At 42.0% G+C, this 23,516-nt stretch overlaps 1 protein-coding gene across 9 annotated transcripts in view; it reads right to left on the bottom strand.

Annotated features, from left to right (window-relative positions):
• LOC131672018 (uncharacterized) overlaps window positions 1–23,516 on the bottom strand; it is a 769,953-nt gene that overhangs the window by 468,765 nt on the left and 277,672 nt on the right. For all 9 annotated transcript variants that reach the window (XM_058948981.1, XM_058948937.1, XM_058948954.1 and 6 more), the window contains exon 6: window positions 15,833–16,215. In XM_058948981.1, the coding sequence (XP_058804964.1) occupies window positions 15,833–16,215 (383 nt within the window). The remainder of the gene's footprint in view (window positions 1–15,832; window positions 16,216–23,516) is intronic.

The raw sequence follows: 23,516 nt of genomic DNA, 5'->3' as shown, positions 1-23,516 counted from the left end.
AATGAAAGTAATGCTGAAAAAATTAAAAAGATACCTGGAAGAAAGGGGATTAGAGTTAAATGTAGGAAAATCAAAGATGACGAAATGCAGGAGAGGAGGAGGAAGGGGGAAGGAAGAAGAATTCGAATGGGAAGATGAGAAGATAGAGATGGTGAAAGAGTAAAACTACTTAGGATATGTGATAAGCAGAAATAACGGAAACAAAAAGCAGATAAAGAAGGTAGAAGGGAAAATAAATATGGGACTCGGAAAGTTATGGGGGCTAGGAGAAAAGCTATTTAGAGAAAACTGGGAGCTAAGGATGAACCTGTTCGATGCTCTGGCGAAAAGCGTGATTATGTATGGAGCAGAAATCTGGGGATGGAAGAGATATGATGAAATAGAAAGACTACAACTAAAATACATAAAGTGGGTTTTAGGATTAGATAGAAACACGCCAAGTTACCTAATACGATGAGAAACAGGAAGACAAGAAATGAAAGAAACAGCATTAGAAAGAGCAATGAAGTATGAAAACAAAATAAGAGAAGAAATAGATGGCTCAATAAGAAAAGAAGCATGGAGAGAACTAATGAAAAGGGAAAGAAATGAAAAAGATAAAAAGGGTAAGAAGGAGGAGAGAGAGGAAAGGCTGGAAAAAAGTAAAATTTACAGAGAGAGAGAAGAGGGAGATGAAATGAGGGAAGAGTTTTGGGAAGAAATAAGAGATGAGCTGAAGAAAAACGATGAAAAAGAACTAGAAGTAAAGCTAGAAAAATCAAGATACATAAACGAGTGGAAAGAGCTGAAAGAAGAAATGAAAAGGTATAGGTTAAAGGAAATTCAAGGAGAGGGAAGAATAAAAGGCCTGCAAATAAGGGAAAGGTTTAGGCTAGGTAATGAAACGAGAGGAAGCAAGTATTGGGAAAAAGAAGAAAATAAGAGATGCAGAATGTGTATGAAAGAGGAAGAAAATTGGAAGCACATAGTAGAAAAATGTGAAAAAAGCAGAATAGAAGGGGAAGAATGGGAAAAAATAATAATAGGAAGCAAAGAAAAGATAGCGTGGATGATGGAGTTGAAATGGAAAAGAAGAAGAAATGAAGAGAAGAAAGAAAAAGAAAAGCAAGAAGACGAAGCTACAAGACCCTAAGGGGAGACGGAAACAGAAGACAGAGAAGCAAGACTCGCAGACACATCGACACACACACACACATACACACACACAAAACACAAACATACTCATGCACACACACACACACAAGACACAAGTAACAGCAACTACATAAGCGAGAGAAAGCAGTATTGGAGGATGGAGCAAAATGGGAAAGAAGAAGATTCGAAGAAGAGAAAGAAAAAGGCAAATTATAAGATACTAAGGAAAAATAAGTGAGGTAGAGGAAAGGAAAGGCAGAGGGAGCAATAGGAAACAAGAAAAAGGTGTCAATGCCTTAATAACGAGAAAGATAGAGGAAATGATTAGCAAGAATAAGAGCAAAAGCAAAGGAAAGGCAAAGGTGAAAAGGCAAAAGAAAATATGCAAGAAAGAGAAAATCAGAAGAGAGGAAAAGGCAGATCTTGGAGAGAGAAAGAGGAAGAGAAGAGTAATCAGAAGAAAAATGAGAAGAAAAGAGGAACAGGCAGGCGTAGAAGACGAGGCCACAAGAGTTGCAGACACACCTACAAAGGCACATATTTACACAACATATACACACACACACACGCGCACGCGCACACACACACACACACACACACATACATAATCAACTACATAAACTGGATACGAGACACAAATAGTAATATAAGAGATGTAAAGTAATGTAACATATAAGTTGTAAATAAATAAACTAACTAATAAACTAACAATATCTTAGTCATATCTATAAGCCTCTATTAAGATTGATGAGGAGGGGATGATAGACGGATAATATACAGGGTGGCCCATTTTAAGTGATCCACTCAGATATCTAGATTGGAGTGAGTTTTATCGAAAAAAGTTTCAGACAAAAGTTACTCAACTTTGAGGGGGCCATGTTTCTATGACCTTGGATTTGACCTTGGAGGTCATGTTCAAGGTCATTTCAAGGTCAACTTTGTTTTTTTAAATAGGAACCCCCATTTTTGACCCCGGATTCGGAAAGAGCGGGAAATTTTACGTCCAAAACGGTATTTTTAAATTTTTTTTCATGGCCTAGAGAAGGTCGATTTAAGGTCAAATGCTTGAAAAACTGCCTAAAAGCGTTTTTTTAATTTTTAAGATATCGAAAAATGACCTCTACAAAATTTGTTCAGAATAGAGTGGGCCACCCAATGCACCAAAAACCTTTGACCTTTAACCTCATTTTGAAGGTCATTTCAAGGTCGAAGTGTTTTTTGTAATGGAAACCCCTCTTTTTGACCCCGGATTCGCACATAGCGCGAAACTCAACACAATACCTTATCCAAACGTCGGATTTCGCGCTATGTGCGTATCCGGGGTTAAAAAGAGGGATTTCCATTACAAAAAACACTTCGACCTTGAAATGACCTTCAAAATGAGGTTAAAGGTCAAAGGTTTTTGGTGCATTGGGTGGCCCACTCTGTTCTGAACAAATTTTGTAGAGGTCATTTTTCGATATCTTAAAAATTAAAAAAACGCTTTTATGCAGTTTTTCAAGCATTTGACCTTAAATCGACCTTCTCAAGGCCATGAAAAAAAATTTAAAAATACCGTTTTGGACGTAAAATTTCCCGCTCTTTCCGAATCCGGGGTCAAAAATGGGGGTTCCTATTTAAAAAAACAAAGTTGACCTTGAAATGACCTTGAACATGACCTCCAAGGTCAAATCCAAGGTCATAGAAACATGGCCCCCTCAAAGTTGAGTAACTTTTGTCTGAAACTTTTTTCGATAAAACTCACTCCAATCTAGATATCTGAGTGGATCACTTAAAATGGGCCACCCTGTATATATATATGTGTTGAAATACTTGATTTCTTACTGTATTGTAACGTGACTGGCTACGATCTATTCCTTTTAGCCTATAATAATTTAACTACGAGAGAAATCAGGTATACATATCTTCATATAAATGTATGCCATTAAAATTACATTTGTAACTTTATTGTTAATAATTTATTGTTTTTCTGTTAATAAGGCCTAAAGAGGCCTAAAAATGTGCTGACGAAATGTTGCTGAATATAGTTAAAAATTAAGTGGATTTCCAGCTCTCACTATTGCTCTTCTTTCTATTATTACAAGTTTCATCATTTAAAAAAACCATTTATATTTTATTCTTTATTATTATCTTTTATTTATATTATCATTGTTATACTATTAACTCTACAGAATAATCTAATAGAAAGTCGACACATTTTAATTAATAAAAATTTTAATTTCATAGACTTTAGGTGAATTTATTAACTATAAATAAAAATAAATAAAAATTTATAAAATTATCTGTAAAAATTTTCTGCAAAAATCATACATCTCACACTGATTGTCAATTTCTTCCACCATATTAGATTCAATATTATAAATTTTAGAAATATGGTTATAAATTGATATTCAGCGGCGTCGGAAAGCCACTATTTATCGAAATTAAAAGTTTTTAAAAAAGTTTCGGCAAGCATATTGAATCTAACAATTTAAATTTTTTAATTTTGATGACGAACTCGTGAGCTGCAATGAAACAAAACTTTAGAAGATTGTAAAAATAATTTTTTTATTTATTTTGAGTTAATTTTTGCATTTTTATTACGAAAATATACTTGATTAAATACGATTCTACCTCCTCTAAAACAAGGGAGGTAAACTCTTAAGTCGATTTCACTATTGGGTTATTGATTATTGGGTTAATAAAAATAATTTTATTTAGTTCAAAAATATTGATTGGTAGTGAAAATATCTGTAAAAATATTTTAATGGCGATATTTAGGGGTAAAATATATGAGTGGTTTTTACCCCCTTAAACATTGTATCAGCAGCTATAAAAAATATGTATTTAATATTTTTTGATAATCTATTGATGTGCAAAGTTTAAAGTACATCGGAGAGGGACACCATCCTGCCTCCCCTTGTTAGACATCAACCTCACTTATAGTTCTTGGTGTTCTGAAATAAAAATGTAAAAAAATTATTCTAAGATTTTTTTTGCAAGTTTAAACTCTTGTGGGTATTTTAGAGTACACTGACTTATTGTCTAATCATTAAACAAATATCACTTGTTCACTCTATATATGAATTAAAAATAGTACTTACTGATTGATCAACTTCTGTACAGTGGACCAAGATTCATAAGCCTTCAACTTTTTCATTCTATTTTGAATATTTACAAGAGAAAATTTTAGATCAGATAAACATAATGCTCAAGCAATAAAATACCTCGGTCTGTTTTCTCTGCTATCTTGACGTACATGCAAAATCATGTTATTATTGTACATTGTAACGGCCTGTGAAATAATCAAATTATTCTCGCGGCCCGTTAAGAATTTTGTTTTCGCTGTTCGGTGCGGGGCTCACCGCCGCCCCGATCAGCTAGCCGCTTCCCGGGGGCTGCGCGAGAACGAACCGGTAATGTCGCCGGCCACTACCTGCCATGGGCGCTCAACTTTGTGTCGCTCCATAAGCCCATAAGCGCGGCGCTGCTCTACTTTGCACTGTTGGCAGATTTGGCAGCCGCGCACGTATTCTTCTACGTCGCGCTTAAGTGTGTCGCGATCAGAAGTAAAGGCGGCGCACGCGGGCGAGTGTTTTGTTTCGCCCCAAGTGCCCTGCTGTCACTGCATCGTGACACTCGGTCAAAACTTTCCCCTTCTGCTCTTGGGGCACTACTAGCTTCCATGCCTCATCGTCCTCAAGCAGTTCGGAGAAAGCTCGGTCGGGGCGGTAAGTGTACAAGTTACCGCCCGTGATTTTCCAAATCGGATGGGCACCGGGCTCATTTTTGACCTCTTCAATTTTGGCAAGGTACCACTCGTCTTTAGTTTCTTTGGCCCACGTGAGAGCACTTATCGTGGGCCCGTCTTCGTCGTCGTCCTCGAACGCGCGGGACAGTGCGTCGGGGACCGCGTGCAGGGCTCCTTTACGGTGCTCGACTTCAAATTGATATCCTTGAAGTCGTAGAGCCCACCTCGCTAGACGGTTCGTCGGGTTTCTCATGCGTCTTAGCCAGCGCAGAGAGCTGTGGTCCGTTACCACTTTGAACTTGTAGCCCTCTATGTAGTGTCGGAATTTTTCAATTCCGTACAGCACTGCCAGGCACTCACGCTCCGAGACCGAATAATTGCGTTCTGCTTTCGACAAGGTGCGGCTCGCAAATTCAATCACGCGCTCTTGACCGCCAACCGACTGGACCAGGACGACTCCGAGTCCTGAGTCATTGGCGTCCGTGTGTAGCGCGTAGTCTCCCTTGGGGTCCGGTGGCTGCAGGATTGGGGCTGACATCATCAAGTTCTTGATGGTTTCGAACGCCTGGTCAGCTTGACGAGGGGCTCAGAGATCGTGGCAAAGTCCTCGATGGATCGCCGGTACCACGAGGCCATGCCCATGAAGCGCCTGAGCTTCCGAACATTGCTGGGCCTCGGGTATTCTGCAATCGGCCGGACTTTTTCTGGATCCGGCCTAATTCCGTCGCGATTAACGAGTAGTCCGAGGTATCGGACCTCCGACTTGCAAAACACGCTCTTGTCAGAGCTTACTGTGAGCCCTGCCTCTATCAAGCGGTTCAGAACTTTCGCCAAGTGAAGCTTGTGCTCTTCAAATGACGAAGAGACGATGATGATGTCGTCTAGGTACGCGAACGCAAAAGGGTCCATGTCTGGGCCGATGACGCTGTCTATTAGACGTTGGAATGTCGCCCCCGCATATGCGAGGCCGAAGGGCATCCTCACGTATTGAAAATGCCCCAAGCCCGGTACGGTGAAGGCTGTGTACGGGCGACATTCCTTCTTCAACGGGATCTGATGGTAGGCGAGGCTCAAATCCACCGTTGATATATACTTGGCGTTACGCAGCCGCCTCAGTATATCCTGCATAAAGGGAATTGGGTAAGCATCTGGCTCTGTAATCGCGTTCACCTCGCGGAAGTCGATGCACATCCGGTATTCTCCTTTATTGCCTCGCGGTACCATCACGATTGGGCTTGACCAACCGCTTTTCGATCTTTCTATTATGCCGGCCTCAAGCAACTTTGCGACCTGCTTGTGCATTTCCTGCTCGATCCTGGGTGAGACCGGGTAATATCTCTGCTTGATCGGTCTGGTGGACGTCAGCTTGATGTCATGCTCGACGTCTCCCGCCGCCCCTAGAAGTTTGCTGGGCGGTGGCAGCATACTTTTTACTAAACTTTCTACCTCCGCACGCTGTTCTTCTGTCGTGTCAGCGATACCGATCGAGGCCATTTCGGCGGCTCCCTTTAAGCCAGCCATCTCCATTGGTACCGTCACGTTATCGTCTCGCAGAAAAATGGTATTATCAGTGTGGTCAGTCACTGCCTTGAACTTTTTCATGAAGTTGACCCCCACATAGCATTGATCTGCGAGCTCTGGGATGATAGAGACGCGGACATCTTTGGTCACGCCTCCGGTTGTGAAAGGCATCTCTAGATGGCCTATCACGGGCACTGATCGGCCGTCCGGCAACTTGCACGACCCAGCCTTGGTTACTTTCAATTTAAGTCCGAGTTCAGCGGCAATCAGCAGACCTAACGCTCCCATCGACGTGCAGGAGGCTCCTGAATCGTATAGGGCACGAATTCGGAAAGTCCCGATCTGCACGGTGAGCCACCACCTTGACTCGTCCTCCGGCGCGTATTCTTCTTCACGGCTTACCGTATGGCGTTCCTTTGCGACCGTGGCAGTCGCCGAAGACTCGCCGCCCAAATCACAAGCTCCATTAGCTGCAGTGAGCCCCTCGCTCGCTGCTTGGTCCGTCTGGGCTTGCGTAGATGCGCGGGATCCTGAGATCTCCGGGTTCTCTGGTGCCGAGGCCGATACATTGCCATTGCTGTGGAAAGAATGTCCGTCGCGCTCATCTGTGAAGACTAAGTCGGCGCTGCTGGGTCCGCTGACTCTCTTTTCCTGAGTTGTAGCCGAATCTTCGCTACTTGCCGTGGTCCCACAGCCGATGTTACCGTCGTCACCGCTTTCTCGCCCTTGTGTCGGCTGGGCGCTCACTGGCTTCAGTGAGCCGTCGGTGCTCGCCGTTTGCGAGTTTATTTTGGTGACCGGCATCGGGGGCATCGGGCGATCCTTATCGCCCGGAGCTTGCCCTACCTGTGGGATCTGGGGTTTGGGGGGAGCGGTAGTGATCCCTTCTAACCGCTTCCCGTCCCGTTTCCCGCCGGCACTGGCGGGTTACAATCTGGACAATACTTAACGCTGAAACCGAGCCTGCCGCACTTGGAGCAGCTCAACGGTTTCGAATAATCTATTGCCCTTCGCTGACCTCTTGGCCTGGGTGCCGTCTCGCCCTGGGCCTGCGGCTTGGGAGGTGCTCTTGTCACAGAAGGAATCTGGGCGAGCTTTTCGCTGAGCTTATCCATTATGGATTTTTCCAGCTTCTCCATCCCATGGCTCGGTGTCCCCTTCTGAGCGACTGCCGCTATTTCTGCCTCAGCCGGCTCCTCTCCTTCCTCGGGCTGTTCGGCACTCAGTGCTGACACTTTTGCCTTTTTTGCCCCCGCCCCCGATGGGGTATAAGTCCATTCCGGAAACAGGGCGGCTTTCGGCTCCAGCATCACTCTTTTCTGGCTCGCGTGAATTAGGTCGTTCTGGACCTCTGTGGCCAAGCGGCATAATTCACGCACCGAGATTACTTCCGTGCGTCTGATATGGCGCTGGATTTCTGGCAGCAAGTTGGCGTATAGCAGTTCAAGTTCTTCCGACGCGGGCATGAGTGGCTGCACTTTTTTCACCATGGCTTGGAGCTTGGTAATATAATCCCTTACCGGCTCATCTTGCCCCTGGTAGCGCGCATGCACCTCCCTCTTCAGCCTCTGTTGCTGCACGATGCTGGTGCCAAACCATTGGCGTGCGTCCTCGAGGAAGTCCTGATAGCTGATCCAATCCTGGTGGTTGTTTAAGTACCAGGTTTGGGCCGCTCCCGTTAGGACATCGGGTAAGCCCATCAGCATCTCTTCCTCGGAAATTCCGGCGGCCATCCGTTGCGCTTCCACCTTGTCTATGAAGACGTCCACACTTTGGCCTTCACTTCCGGCGAACCTAACCTTCCATCCTCTCACTATTTTTCCCACATCTCAGGTCGTGGAAAACCCACCGGTCGTATTTTGGTGCGACCCCGCCGACGGGCCCATGCTGTACCTGGGCAGATAGGTGCTGTTGAACCTGTTCTGCCCTGCACTGCGTCCCAGTCTGTCGGTGGTGGTCGGTTCTACCTGCCCAAAATTCCGTCCGACCGTGGTACTATTGTGAATCCTCGGCTGCCCTCCTGGGTTCGGTACAGCGGAATTCAAATGGGCATTTTGCTGTCCGCCCCCTCCTGAGAGCTGCGCTAGGGGTGGTTGGTGCGGCCATCGCGCCCCGGGCGTTTGATTGCCCCTTAATGGCGTGCTGCCGCCCGTGTCGCTCGGGTAGTGAAGCGTAAACGTGTCCTGGAAGCGCGCGCCCGGGCGCGGATTGTCTGGTGGCGGGGCGTTTTGTTCAACGTGTGTCTGCGCTTCTTGCGCATCCTGCAGGTCATCCATGTCGTTTTCTAGCATTCCGACTCTGTGCTGGAGTGTCTCGATTTGGCTGACGATTCTGGCTTGTGCTGCACACACTCCTTGCATCAGCTGTGTCGCTTCCCGAACCCTTTGGTTGTTTAGGGCCACGGACTTTTCCACAGCTCGGAGTTGCTTCAGCCAAACTCCTATTGCTTTTATGAACTCCCGTGAGACCTGCACTGGGTCTCCTCCGGTTGTCGGCAAATCGTCGGCCTTATCTTCGGGTTGCTCTGGCCCTGGGGGCGATGTTGGTATTTCGCCCGAGTGCGTCGACTCCTCCAGAATCAGCCTCGTTAGCTGCATATCCATTTTTGATATGAGCATGTCATCTGTCAATGCTATTTGCAGTGGATGTTCTGCGGCGCCCGTCGCCTCCACTAACGCTTCTTGCTCTTGCAGGATAAACGTTGTCCTCCGTTCCATCCTGGCTCGCATGGCCGACGCTGGTGACGCTTGCAACGTCTGTTGAAAATCTGATGCGGTATAGTCTCCCAGCATCCATTTCTGCAGCCGGCTCTTCTTTACTGCTATGTCGCCATCTACTTTCAAATCTAGGGCTGCCAGTGTCCTATGTAACCCATCTTCTTGCAACTCGGCGATCCATTGCTGAACGCTTACTTCCGGGTCTCTTAGCGTCTCCATTATTAGTTGGTTGCGAGCGCTGTTGTAAATGTCAATAATCGCCTAGTACGATTTACAACCTCGCTCTGACAACCTAGCGCACGTGAGTGTGTTCTTGACTAAATGGTGGCCGACCAAAAACAAATTAATCAATTGCGTCTTAAATTCCAACGAATTCAATGCTCCAACGCGAGCTTTTATTTTAATGGCCTCTCAACACACGGGTTGGGGCGCGCCACTCTACGCAAAAAAAACAGTAATCCTACCTATTAGCAGTACTAACTGTTTGTTAGTGCCGCTGTGTTATTTTTCTCTTGGGCACGCCCGGTGTCGTAGTTCGTTGGAGTTATTATGTGACGATAGCTAGAATCCGAGAAAAGTTCGATTCGCTTCGTCTGTTATAAGTTCGGCGTAGCAAGGCGGCTTACGACGAGTCAAAACAAAATAGTGAGAAGAAAAGAAAATTTTCAAAGCAAAAGCAAAAACAAAAAAAAATATATCGACCGCTGCGAGGAGTCACACACTACTACTCAAAAAAAAAATCAACGGAGAAAATCAGAAAAAAAGGAAACAAGTAAAGTCAAGAAAAAACAATGATAGAGAAAAAAAAACTTCTCGCAACTGTCGGTTGCCTTGCTCGCGCGGGCGGCGGCACAATTTTCGCTGTCCGCGCGACTGCCGTCGAACCTATCTAGCGGCGTTGACGACTAGGAATTTTAGTAATCGCGATACTCGGCTACAATGATAAAATTTTGAACGACATAAAAGTCGTCAAGGCCGCTGTTTTCCCCACGAACTCTCATTCAAGCCACGTGTTTGTAAACACTCACGCGCGCCTGACACAAAGACTCTCTCTCTCTCTCGCGTCGGTTTCGACCTGTCGAAGGTTGCAGCGCGCCGGTCAACCGTTGTTGCCCGTGATTATAGCTAGTTGGGCGCCACTGTAACGGCCTGTGAAATAATCAAATTATTCTCGCGGCCCGTTAAGAATTTTGTTTTCGCTGTTCGGTGCGGGGCTCACCGCCGCCCCGATCAGCTAGCCGCTTCCTGGCGTTCCGCCGAATACGGGCGGGCACGCGCTGCCCTGAAAAGGGATCACGAAAGCACGGCTAAGCACGAGAGCGTGCGTGAGTTCTAATCACGGGCGTGGGAAGGGACAGAGGTGCCTTCCTGGGTACGCCCAACACAACGGCAACACTTGAGTAGGTCAAATCGGGCTTTATTCCTTTAGGCAAATCTTATACACAATATCGCGTGCCGAGATTTTGCTTTGTATCCTATTTTAGAGAGAGAGGCGCTCGCTCGCGCGACTATCACACGCTAAATAATCGCTTACAAACGCAACGAAACTCACCGTGAAGTAGCTGCTGCAGACAGACTACCCCTCGCTAGTCGCCCGCGTTATCGCCCTTGCTCGGGCGGGCAAGTTCTGCCCCTGGTAACCGCCCACTCGAGATGACGATCTACAGGTTCCGGCGATCCTCGGGGATGGTCTCTACTTCCTTGCGCACTTTCACTTTTTCCTCTTGCCGGTCGCTCTCCTTTTTCTTTCGTTCGTGCGCGCACGTGACAATCCTTCCCTCTCGCCGGTCTAAGTCTAAGTCCGCGAAAACCGTTTTCTCTCCCCACTCTCTCGCTACGGCACACGCCTGATCGAGTCTCCTTCTGTCTCTCTCTCTCTTCACTCCTCGCTCGCTCGCCCGCTTGGCCATGCTCGGCCTCGCGCGCGGACAATCTTCCGCGAAAACGGCCCCGGCCGTTATAACATATGATGCCACGATTCATTTGCATCCTTAACAAAATATGCGATTGGTAATGGCAACTTTCCGACTATTTAACATCTATGAATTAGCATTTTTTGCATCGTAGGACATATTCGAGGCTATGGATACGTTTCATAGTAAATTCTATAAGTCTAGCAGCAAAACTCTTATAGTCTCGGGGGAATTAGTATTGGTATACTTTTAAAAGCTTATAAACTTCGACAAATTATTTCTATTAGCCGATGACTTATACCAAGAGCTAGAGCAGATTTTTCATGCTGTTAGAAATACCTTCATGCTAGGTTACCAGTATTTGTAGTTCCATATCCTTGAAGAACTTGATTAACCCGAACCCTCACTACGAACTTCTCAAAAAGTTGTCCTCTTTTTGTATTTTTGCTGCTTTTTATATTCCGCTAAAATAATAAAATTAAGAAATTAATACGTACTAATTAAATAAATCTACGTGGTGTGTTCAAAAAGTAAGGTGACTTTGTATTTCTAAGAAAAAATATTTATTTATTTATCAATATTTATGTTGTCTCCTTCAAAGTAATCCCCCTCAGATACAATACACTTATGCCAACGGTTTTTCCAATCCTCAAAGCACTTCTCATAAGCACTTTTCGGTATAGCCTTGAGCTCTTCCAGCGATGCAGTCTTTATCTCTTCAATCGTTGCAAATCTCCGTCGTTTTATGAGTCTCTTTAGTTTTGGGAACAAGAAAAAGTCACATGGGGTCAAATCCGGTGAATATGGTGGCTGAGGCATGATTGTGGTATTGTTTTTGGTCAAAAAATCTCTCACAAGCAAAGATGAGTGAGCAGGGGCATTATCGTGATGCAAAAGCCATGAATTGTTTTTCCACAATTCTAGGCGTTTTCTTCGTATTGCTTCTCGCAAACGGCGCATAACTTCAAGATAATACTGTTTATTGACCGTACGTCCATATGGTAAGAACTCCTGATGCACCACGCCATGGTAATCGAAGAAAACAGTGAGCAAAACTTTGACATTTGATCGAACTTGGCATGCTTTTCTCGGTCTTGGCTCATCTGGGCTCTTCCATTGGGACGATTGGACTTTGGTTTCGATATCATAACCATATACCCATGATTCGTCACCAGTTATGACCCTTCTGAGTAAATCTGGGTCGTCGGTAACGTCATTCAACAGTTCTTGAGCGATGCTCATGCGACGGTTCTTTTGGTCAAAATTTAGCAATTTCGGAACAAACTTCGCTGACACACGTCTCATGCCCAAAACGTTAGAAAAAATTTCATGGCACGAGCCAAGCGATATACCAACATCCTCAGAAACTTCTCTGATAGTGATTCCACGATTTTCCAGAACAATTTTCTTCACTGCTTGAACGTTTTCATCAGTTGTTGACGTGCTTGGGCGTCCAGAGCGAGGCTCGTCATTGGCATCTTCTCGGCCATCTTGGAAGAGTTTGTACCACTTGTAAACATTTTTTTTACTCAGAACAATTTCACCGTATGCCACCGTCAACATTTCAAGTGTTTCGGAGCACTTTATTTTATTTTTTACACAAAATGTGATGCAAATCCTTTGAACCATATTTTTCGATAGCATGAAATCGCCGAGCACGCAAAACACTTATAAGCTTTACGCCTCTCACAACCAAACAAAAAATTCTATACACTTGAAACTTGGTACAGATGTTCGGGAAGAGTGTACCAACATAACAAAACAAAAAAATCGATAATCGAAAGTACGTTGCCCGTGAAATTTGAAAAGTCACCTTACTTTTTGAACACACCTCGTATATTTAATAATTAGAGATTCAAACTCACTACACTTGCTTTTGATTATATCTTACGAATCTACTTGAAAATTTCGATAGGAAAATCTCTGAATGTGTTCGAATATGTTGATTTCGCAGTGCAGTAGATCTAATCCATATCGCACAGCTGAATCTGGTTTGAAAATTGCATAGTTAAAATTTTTAAAACTATGTGCTATTACTTCACATATAGGAAATCTGGAACTCGCTTTATTGCCAATATTGTGTTTAGCTATTTACCATCAAATAAGGTTTTGCATGAAATGCACTTTTACAAGCTTTTTGTTTGACAGCTCAAATGTATGAGAAATTTAATTCCCTTTGACAAATATCTGTATTCTCGAATAGAGGTTGTATCATTTTTTTTTCAAGTGCAAATCGTCGTGGTCGAAAAAATCTGACACTTTAAGGAGTTAGATTGATCAAGTTTAAACCTCCAGGTCTAGAGCTGGTTAACGATATCATAATGACTGATGTTACAAATAATGATTGTTGAGGATTAACATTTTTATTACTACTATTCGCATATTTATGGTGAAGATTTCCGTGCCTAAAGGAACCATTGGAACCTAGAGTTGTTGCCAGTAATAAACAATTCAAATCTTTTTCACACCATTCCAGAACCTTACTTTCACACCACTTTTCTACAGATTCATTAAGCATATCTTGAAGCGAAACTACAATTTCTATTTCAGATTTTTTATAAATTTTTGGTAAAGGCTTCTCCATAATCTCCCTTACTATTTTATATACAGGATAAATGTTACAATTTCTGGACGTTCTGTCCCAAATTAAATCTTCATATCTATTTTAAGTGTAATTCTTTTCAAGATAAAAAATTGCTGCACTTTAACCGGTATGGCGATTCATACTCAAATTATCTTCAAGTGGTTCTTCATTTAAACTTAAATTTTCATCTTTATTATGACACAGTGTAGCTGCTAATTGTAGATAATACATCGCACAACATAGACCTAATTACCCTTCCGGTGCTAATTACCCTTCTTCAAAGGTCTTAGCTGGTGCCTAACAAAAACTAATCCGAAAGCAGGTCGATGACGTCACTGGTGACCGAGGGGTGCAAGGAAAAATATGTACGCGCATTTTTTTTTAAGAATACCCCGAGACCACAATCAGATGAAAATAGTCAAGGAACATCTGTTTCGGATGATAGCTGGAGTGTAGCATAAAACGTATATGGAAATTAGAACACAGGGAAAAACACAAGTCCAGCAATCTCCCTGACATCGTCATCAAATGAGCATAGCAGTATTAAATATTGGACACTTATGCCAGTGCATATAATACTACAAGTAAAAAGTAGTGAGGCAAGACAGTTGTAAACGCAACAAACTAAGTTTTTAAATTAACCGAAATATATAAAAATTGAGGAGCAGCTGGAAAATGGTCAGGAGGAACAAAACAATCTATCTAACATCTATTGAAGCAGTGGAAAATAATAGTAGGTAAAGACGACAGATACAAAAACTTTTGAACCGCTGACTATAAGGATGGAATGAACGAACGATGAGGACTTGCAAATAACATACATAGAAGCGAGATAGCTGATTTAGCTCCGGCGAAGTCGTTCTTGAAACAACTAACGACAGTCAGAAAGGAAAATGCATGAAAAAATGACATTCTAACAGGAACTCGAAATGAAACTCAAGTAGGATAACACAGGCCAATAAAATTTTACAAAAGTTAAAAACCTGAAACCATACATAGAATGATTAATAGATTTTCATGCTCTGATTCCAAATCCGGGTTAAAAATTGCTCTATCACCCTTGAATTTCCAGATATCTTAACCTAAAAGCGTCAAAAACACGCTTTTTTCTGCGCAATTTTGACTACAGTTTCCAAAAGAGCAACTCGTGGGCTACAAAAAGCACTATTCAAAATTAATTTTATAATTCTACGGAGATATGGTCGTTTGAAAAGTGTTGGATTTGAACATTTTAGTACAGGCTTATAATAACACGAAACTCAATATTCACTTTCCATACATATAAATGCACAGAAGTACGAGAGTCCGTGTATAAAACAGTATTCAATCTGCTGAAATTCCATAACCTCAAACTCGATATTTCCTAAGCCAATGGGAATTCTCATGTCATTTTTCGAGTAATCCTCAAACTAGTACATTTCACGAAATCATATCAAGCCAATGCCCAGTCAGGCACTGCTCGTCGAGTTTCGAGAGCATGGTAAATATTGAGTTTCGTGTTATTATAAACCTATAGTAGAATGTTCAGATCCAACAGTTTTCAAACAACCATATCTCCGTTAAAAATATTATAAAATTAATTTTGAATAGTGGTTTTTGTAGCCCAAAAGTTGCTCTTTTAAGAACTGTAGTCAAAATTGCGTAGAAAAAATCCTTCATCAAATAGGTGGTCAAATATAGCAAAAAAAGCGTGTTTTTGACGCTTTTAGATAAGGATATCTGGAAAATCAAGGATGATAGAGCAATTTTTAACCCGGATTTGGAATCAGGGCATGAAAAACTATTAAGTCTACTATGTCTGGTTTCAGGTTGTTAAAATTATTGGCCTGTGTAATTATTTGAAAAATATGGAAGCAGCCACCTCTCTCTTAAAAATCATGGATAGAAAGTTGAATATGACAGATAATGGTATTCTTTCTAAAAAAGCTTAGTAACATAAGTAAGGTGGATCCATTTAATTACTGATATTAAGAGAGTTTAATACAATTGGAAAGTATAATTTAAAGTCATAAGTCTTTGGTGAATTGTGCTATTTAACTGTTTCTCTTCAATTTTCCATCGCTTCATATCTTAAGAAAAAAGATCGCGTAAAATAGTCGAGAATATATGCATGTAGATCCCAGAACTAGGAATATATCATATTTACAGAATTATTCTTGAAATAAATTAAAAAATTTTGAAACATTAAAATTATATTGTGTTTTTTTGTTTTAATATAAATATAATATATTACCTGTAATTTGTGATGAAGTAATTTTAACGTTGTTTGCATTGCAACAAGGTGATGGAAAAGATTTGAACGTTGGTATGTTTATCATACAAGAATATATTGTTGAATTTGAAATGGGCATGAATTCAATATTTTCTCGTTCTTCTATCGGAATGTTTTTATATAAATTGGAAGCTGTCGATCCATTTAAAAAAGAAACATATTTATTGGGACTTATGTTGTGGTCAGTGGTAGCACCAGATGTTAAGTGTATCAATGGATTATCGATTATCGAATTATTTTTTGATTTGGCTATAGAGATATCAATCAGTTTACAATTATTGCCAAAATCATCTGAATTAAATTCATCTACCAAGTTTCCACATTTCGATATTCGCTGGTTACACCTAGAAATTGATAAGTAATTTGGTGGTTGAATAAAGCTTCAATTATAACATCGATTAACTTGTGACATTATTAACTGTACAGTTATGGTCAATTAACATTGATTCTTAATATTTAAATAAGGAGGTTAGTGAATCTTAACGTTAAGCATTAATAGCTTTTCATATTAGGATAAAATTTGTTCCTGCATAGATATTGTGAAAATTTTTGATTTTGTATAAAAGAACTCCGGAAGACTTCTATTAATATTTTTTACATTTGAAAATCTCAGTACTGCATCTTATTAAATAAATATTTTGTACTGGTTGGAGAGAGGCAAATAGGCCGGAGATTATGACTCAGATTGATATATTATGTACTAAAAGCATAAACGAAGCTTTTATCTTAAAACTTTTTCATGTATACAATACTATACTCTTTGATGCGATCTTCTCTATTCAAAATTATAAAATTATGAAAATTGATTATATTAGACAACGAGACGACCAACTAAGTAATAAAAAACTTTTCTTTTCCATTCGGTTATCTCTCTATTGCACCTTGCCATCCCACGTCCTTTCATACATTACTTTAATTATTTTTTCTTTTATCTGTCTCTTCACTCTTTCCCCAATTTTAACGTCAATAACTTTTCGTATATAGTATGTTTACTGAGCTTGCATTTATAATTTGCGAAAGTCTTGGTATTTACAACATTAATGTGACTAACAACAATAATAACAACAGAAACAATATATAGAAATAGTACAGAAAATATACATACTATAGCTCCGATATCTAGTGGACCGATTTTTATTTATTTAAGGTCATCATATAAATTACAATGTATCAATATATATTGTAACGGGGTGTAACCGTTTAATTGTTATATTCGCGCGATTATATTAAAAGGACACGCGTAATTGCCAATGCTCACTACTTATCCGGGAGAGCACGAGAAAGTATGCGTCAGTCAACCACTAATCGTTAATAACCTATACTAAAATGGGAGTGAGTGGAAGCTATAAGATATGAGAGATTCAAAGAAAACACTTGTTAGTAATATAAATTGGATCTTTTATTATCCCTCAAAATCTACAAAAGGTCGGCCCGCGCGTTTGTTTACATGAACGCTCGCTCGTCGACAACACGCTTTGCCGGTACGCTCGCTGCTCTTTGTTAAAAGAGACGTCGTTACATGTACGCAATTACGTTATTCATTAATTAGATAATCGCGATCGCGAGATTAAGCTGGCCAGCTTACCTTATACTTGCAGGCGATCGGAGAAGTCACAAATACCTCGCACAGAGCGGAACTGTTTTTATTGTTTCTTACGCGGCTCGCGAATGCGCGCACGGAGTGGTTTCGCCCTCGATGGCGAAACCTCACACACACACACACACTGCTTGGCCTTCAGCTGGTGTCCGGATGGCTCCTTGGAGGCAGCTGTCACGGCTATCTGGCACTCTCGGTTATTTGTTGATCTGGCGTATCGTTGATAAGGGCACGTGAATTCATCGATGCGGTAGCGTAAGGACGGACGGACGGACGGACGGACACTATGATGGTCGGTGCTTCACTGGTTCAAATTCGGTCGCGCGCGTTCCGTCTGCTCGCGTGCCAAATTCCTTCGTTACCTATTCTGTCCCCCCGGCAGGTGCTGCTCTCACAGGCAGCAATTAAGCTAAATAGTCAGCGCTAATTTGACGTTTACCGTCACAATATATATTTTTTTTCTTTGTTGAAATCATAAATGATTCATGATATCACAACAAAAATCCTTCAATCTAACATAACATACAATAGTTATAATAAAAAACGTGAACAAATTTATAATTGATAAAATCGAAATGTTATCTTTTCCATATACTCGTAGTCGTAGTGAGACCTTGTATTTCAATTGATAACGCACAATACGGCAAAATGAATCATTTGGGCACCAGGCATTGATAATTGAAATATTAAAAATTATATCACATAGGAGTAATGCCATTCCGAATCTTATCGGACATATTTACTTTTGTCGCTGTCCTAGAATAATAAGATTTTTGTTAGGCGATTTTTCACTAAAGATTAAGAAAAAATATATGTAGGTTCAAAATATCGTCGAGCGTGATTATAACTATCTTGCAACGCAAATACAATTGTTAGGCGCTACCGCGCATACGGCAAACTAAACTTAATTCGCTCGTAGTATCGACAGAAGTATAATAAAATAAGCAAAGGAAATGAAGCAAAGTAATCTACACGGCAAAATTTATAGCGTAGATGGAATCACGTCTTTTATGGAAAAGTCGGCGAAACTAAAGGCAAGTCAGTGAACAAATCATTTAGTTTGTAACGGGGAGAAGGAGACGGAAAAATTATTTGGTTTTTCTTCCGAACTCAACTGCCACCAGCGGTGCAGTTAGCCAATCGTTGCAGCTTGATTTTGATGGGCGCTAGTTACCGTCCTCGCGTTAGGAGGGCGGGTAGTTCTGCAGGGCGGCTGGTTCTGGTCGCTGTATGTCGGGTCCCTGATTTTCTTCTCCTCGCACTAGTCTTGTTGGCTACCTATAAATGTATAAAGGGGCGCGAAGACCTATCTTACGTGCGAAGAGAAGTGTGGACGGCGCCTAGTCAAAGTTGTCGGGCAGGAACTCTTCAGGAGCGAGTCTTCGGAGCGGCGTCTCAAGATGCCATATCAGCAGTGCGGGGACGGTGAAGAGTGGTAAGGGGCTTGATCTCTCGCGCACACAAAATGGCGTGGCAGCGTCGACGCACTAGCCGATTTCGCGTAATCCGATCGCGTTAGCTACAGGGGAATGCAGAATCTCAAGGCAAGGTTAAGTCAAAGATAACACTAATTTACGGATATTATTATTTATTACTAGTCGTGATCGGTCTCCCCCGGACAGCCTGAGGTTGATTCTCCGGTTGGCGGCAGTGTCTACCCATGACAGTCTACTTAATGTCCAGATTCTACTGCGAATTCCGCGAGTAGCGCACTACGACGCGATCGCGATCTAGGTTCGCGGCGAGCGTGGCTCGGGTCGGAAATCGATCGGGAAGCAAAAGGAATTGAAAGAAAATTAAGATGAACGATGGCCACGGAAAGGTCTTGCGCACTCCCGTTCATTCGCGGGTCATCGACGGTATTGCGAAAGTCAGGCGGCATTATGATCGGTTGGCAGCGGTCTCGGTTACGGATAGACACGAAACGAAAAGAAAAGGAAGGAGGGTAGTCACTCTCTATTTCTGCAGCTCCTTTGACTTGCACCTTATAAGTGGCTCTCGTGTTAAGGCTTCTACTACTCCGGTACTGTTTTTCTCATGACTCGGATCTCACTTGTTCACGGCTCGGATACTACACTCACGGCTGTTAAGGTCTCTCACTTTCTGCTGTGACAAGAGCAAGCGTTACGATTGTGTTGCGAAGCCGAGCCGGCCCGAAGCTGTTACGCTGGCGACAGAGTATAGAAGTGTTAGAAAGAGAGAGAGAGAGAGTTGGAGGCGTGCGTGCCTTATGCAAGGTTAGGCAGGCGCGCGTCGCGAACCAATTAGCGCATTGGTGGCGCGCCGCCTAATAAGTAAGTCAAGTGGGAAGAGAAAAAGAACGAGGAAGAAGCTGTCGATCGCTGGAGAGAAAATGAGAGACACAGACGGTAGTGAGTCGAGAGCAGAGTCAGAATGTTCCCAGTCGATCAGACGGTCAGCGGTAAAAGTCGGAAAGTGCAGTGGAAGACAAAGGGTCAGCCGAATGCACCCGCCGCCAAGCGTCGAGGAGAAACTAGAGGACAGAGGACGACTGCCTTGTTCCAACATTTGCTCGGAACGCTACCCGGAGAAGCCGGCAGGAATCGCCCAGCGACGGTCAGCAACATCGTGCGCAAGGCGCAGCCAGGCCTCCCGTTCCAGTATCGAAGCTGAAGTCTCGCAAGTTAATTTCTCTCTCTCTCTCTCTCTCCCTCTCTCTCTCTCTTCAACGATATGACACAGCGCGTAATTGTAAACGTTAGGTAGGTAGCAAGGCGTGCACACGCCGGCTACCTGCTCTAATTACGGTCAGCTTCATAAATCGTTCAAATAGAAATCGTCCAGGCGATCCCCCGCCGGGCGACTTTCTCTTTTAGTTAAGTAGCCTAAGTCCGTTCGTCGTCAAAGCGGTCATCTGCTAGACGACGTGCGTTGTGTTTCGTATAGATTTGTAGGAGCGATTAGTTAGTTAACATGTTCTTTGTTCCCTATTGTTCTATAATGTTAAGACGTGTCAGCAACACCATTGTGTTCCTTAGATTAAGAGTTTGTAAAAGTTGATTTTAAGAGTTCGTATCATTATGCGGTTTGTTAATGTGCGGTATTTGCAAAATTTAAGTGTAATTTGACTTTGATTTGATTGGAATTAGATTTGTTTAAATGCGAATTTGTGTTTTGTGTATAATTCCTTAACTACTTTCATTTCTTCGCCTTTCCACCCTTCCCGCCTCGATTGCTATGAGCGAGTGCGCCTCACCACCAAAAATAAATTGATAACAAACGAGCTTTCGTTACACTGCTAATTCTGATACTCCGATCCCACCTTATTCACGGCTTCAGAACTACTGTCGCGGCTTGTGCGGCATCGCGTCACTTCTCCTCGATTACCTCCCCTTACGGTTGTGGGTTTTTATCTCATTGGTCCAAATTATTGTCAAGTCCATTATCAGCGCCGTCTATAATAATCTTTTAGCCCGCGCAATTTTATTACTGGTCGGGTTTTGGCGTCTAATTTCCTTATTTGTCAGTTAAGTAGCGTCGGTTTTTCCCTATTCGTCAATATACCCCTATCCTATTTGTCAATGGTCGGTCTAGTCGCACGTGTTGGTTAGTTTCGCGGCGTTATCACCTATCCTCTACGCGCATCCGCTCGTTACCTCAGCTGATCGCCCCTACGTGAGTATTGGTATTGTCTATCTCGCTTACACGCGCGCTCTACGCTATTCCCCCGCTCGCGCCAGATCGCCCTCCTATCGGTCATCTTACTTGCACTCATATGCTCCGTTGCCCCTCTCTCGCGCTCGCTCACTCTCCTATCAGTCGTCTCACTCGCACTCATATGCCAACTCTCTCTCTCCCTTTCCCACTCTCGGTCTATGTCAAGATTGCTAACGAGCGCGTCGTAACATGGCCGCCGTTCAGCTCACGCGTTAGCATCGCGTCCCATTGCCGCTATTCCTTTCGCTTCCCAGGGCGCTGAGGTCAATCGTACGCGTGTGTGTGTATTTCGGACGCTCCTTCGTGTGCTAATTGGGTGACCAGTGGTATTAGTGCGTATATGCGGTGCTCTCCTTGTGAATTAGCCAGCAGGATCAGCTGATCTCGGCTGCGATCTTTTTCGTCGCCTGGCTTCCTGGGAATGTCGGTCCGGGTTCCTGTGTGTGCGGGGGTGTAAGAATCGTGCGTATCGATTTGGGCGGGTACTGAGAGGTCTTTTTCGAGAGATCTCGAGGCTCTTATGTGAGCTGAGCGGCATCAGCTGATCGGGCGACGACGTCCTCTTGTCGGAAGAGGATTTCACGCTAGCTCTGTAGGTCAGGCTTTTTATGTGATGACGCTTTATCACAAGTTGGCAAAGCGTCGGTCACGCAGCTAGGAGCAAAACAAAATACAGTCCATAGTAAAATGATGAACAATGATAGACAATATCTCTTAGGTATGACCTCTCGTTGTCATTTACTTTAGCGCATATGTTACAGGTAGCTGGATCACTTAACAGTCCGTAATTTTCACTTTGAAAAATTTTATAAAATAAAAGGTCGCAGTGAATAATAAGATAACACCATTGGAATGACAAACTTAAAGGGGAAAGTCAGTTAACAGAGACTTAGCGAGAATCACAATCCCGATACGTGACACGGGCAAAGACATCCATATCCCACCGTGGTTAACGACTCTTTCCCTTTGTCCTCATTAATTCCTTAGCTTACACCACTTCTCATCCCTCTCTTTCAAATTTACATAGATTAGCGTAGGCTGAGGCAAAAAAGCGTGAATGTGCGTATGAATAGTTAAGCGAGGCAGGTAGCAATCTTGATTATTTGTATTGATAAATGACTTAGTAGTGAGTGCTGATCAGTTTGTATTGTTTGTTCCATTGTTCCCGAGATTACCGAAATGTAAACAAAATTAGCATACATCTTATATTTTAACACAAGTGACGGTATACAACCTTGAGTAAAGCTCATCGCTATGTGTGCGAGAGAGAGAGAGAGAGAGAGAACAGCGGTGGTCAACGGCTAACTTTTAAGCGGTCGTACCACGCGTTACAGTAAAAAGTAATTTTTCAATCACAATTAAATATATATCAACATTAGTAGAATGACATAAATAGAAACATGTTTATTAATTCATTGACGTCTTATACATTACACATGAGAAGAAAATTCAACTATTTTTTTTTCAACCTAGTAACTAGAATTATTAATTATTTTAATTTCATATCTCTACCTCAATTTGAAAAATTCTCTATGAGCGGACTCCTCTGTTTATTCTGAGCATACTCTTAAACTGTTATTACCTGAATAATCCAAACATTCTTGAATCTTTTCCAAAGCTATATGTATATACAACATTTGCGAAAGTTCTGTTCCTTGAAGAGCTTTTTTTCATTGCTTGATATGTTCATTCAAATTGTAGTCAACTTTACTTGATGAAAAACAACAATATACAACTTTATCCATGACTTATATACCGAAAAGTGCAAGCTTTCCACGTGGAAAATCATTATGAATGTCTAAATTAATAAATGTCTATTCAAAATAAATTTACATTTTCTAATAACTTTTTGCAAGCGATTCCTTCAAAAATATCTTCATGATAATTTCTTGAAATCAGTTTTAACTTCTTAAGCCATGCTAGTATTTTTTCTGAACCTACTGTTCTCAATAATTCCATTCCAAAAACTATGATTAACAGAGTCTTCCAAAGCTTTCTAACTTCGATATAATACATCTCTCTGTAATAAGTATATCTTCATTTTCTCTGAAAAACAGCAGATTCATCTTGTTATGATAATCTTTGGCATTTTTAAAATTTTTTCTGGACAATAAGTTGTACCAGACAAAGCTTTGTAGAAGCTGATAATCTCTACTGAGATTTTTAAGCGTTTATAGTTTCAGTGAATCGTTATTATCTGAATCACTAGTCTTATCAATGATATTATTATGACAATTTTTTTTGATATTACTTATCACCTATTATTTTATATAGTTCGGACTCTCGTGGTTGTCGCGTTAATGAGTACGAATTCGTTTGAATTTTAAAGTATTGAATTTGAAAAATTATAAAATTATAAAATTATATATA

Source organism: Phymastichus coffea, unplaced genomic scaffold (assembly GCF_024137745.1).
Source record: "Phymastichus coffea isolate CEN01 unplaced genomic scaffold, Cenicafe_Pcof_1.1 PCOF00011, whole genome shotgun sequence".
Taxonomy (NCBI): domain Eukaryota; kingdom Metazoa; phylum Arthropoda; class Insecta; order Hymenoptera; family Eulophidae; genus Phymastichus; species Phymastichus coffea.
This window is presented reverse-complemented; position numbering and strand designations above follow the sequence as displayed.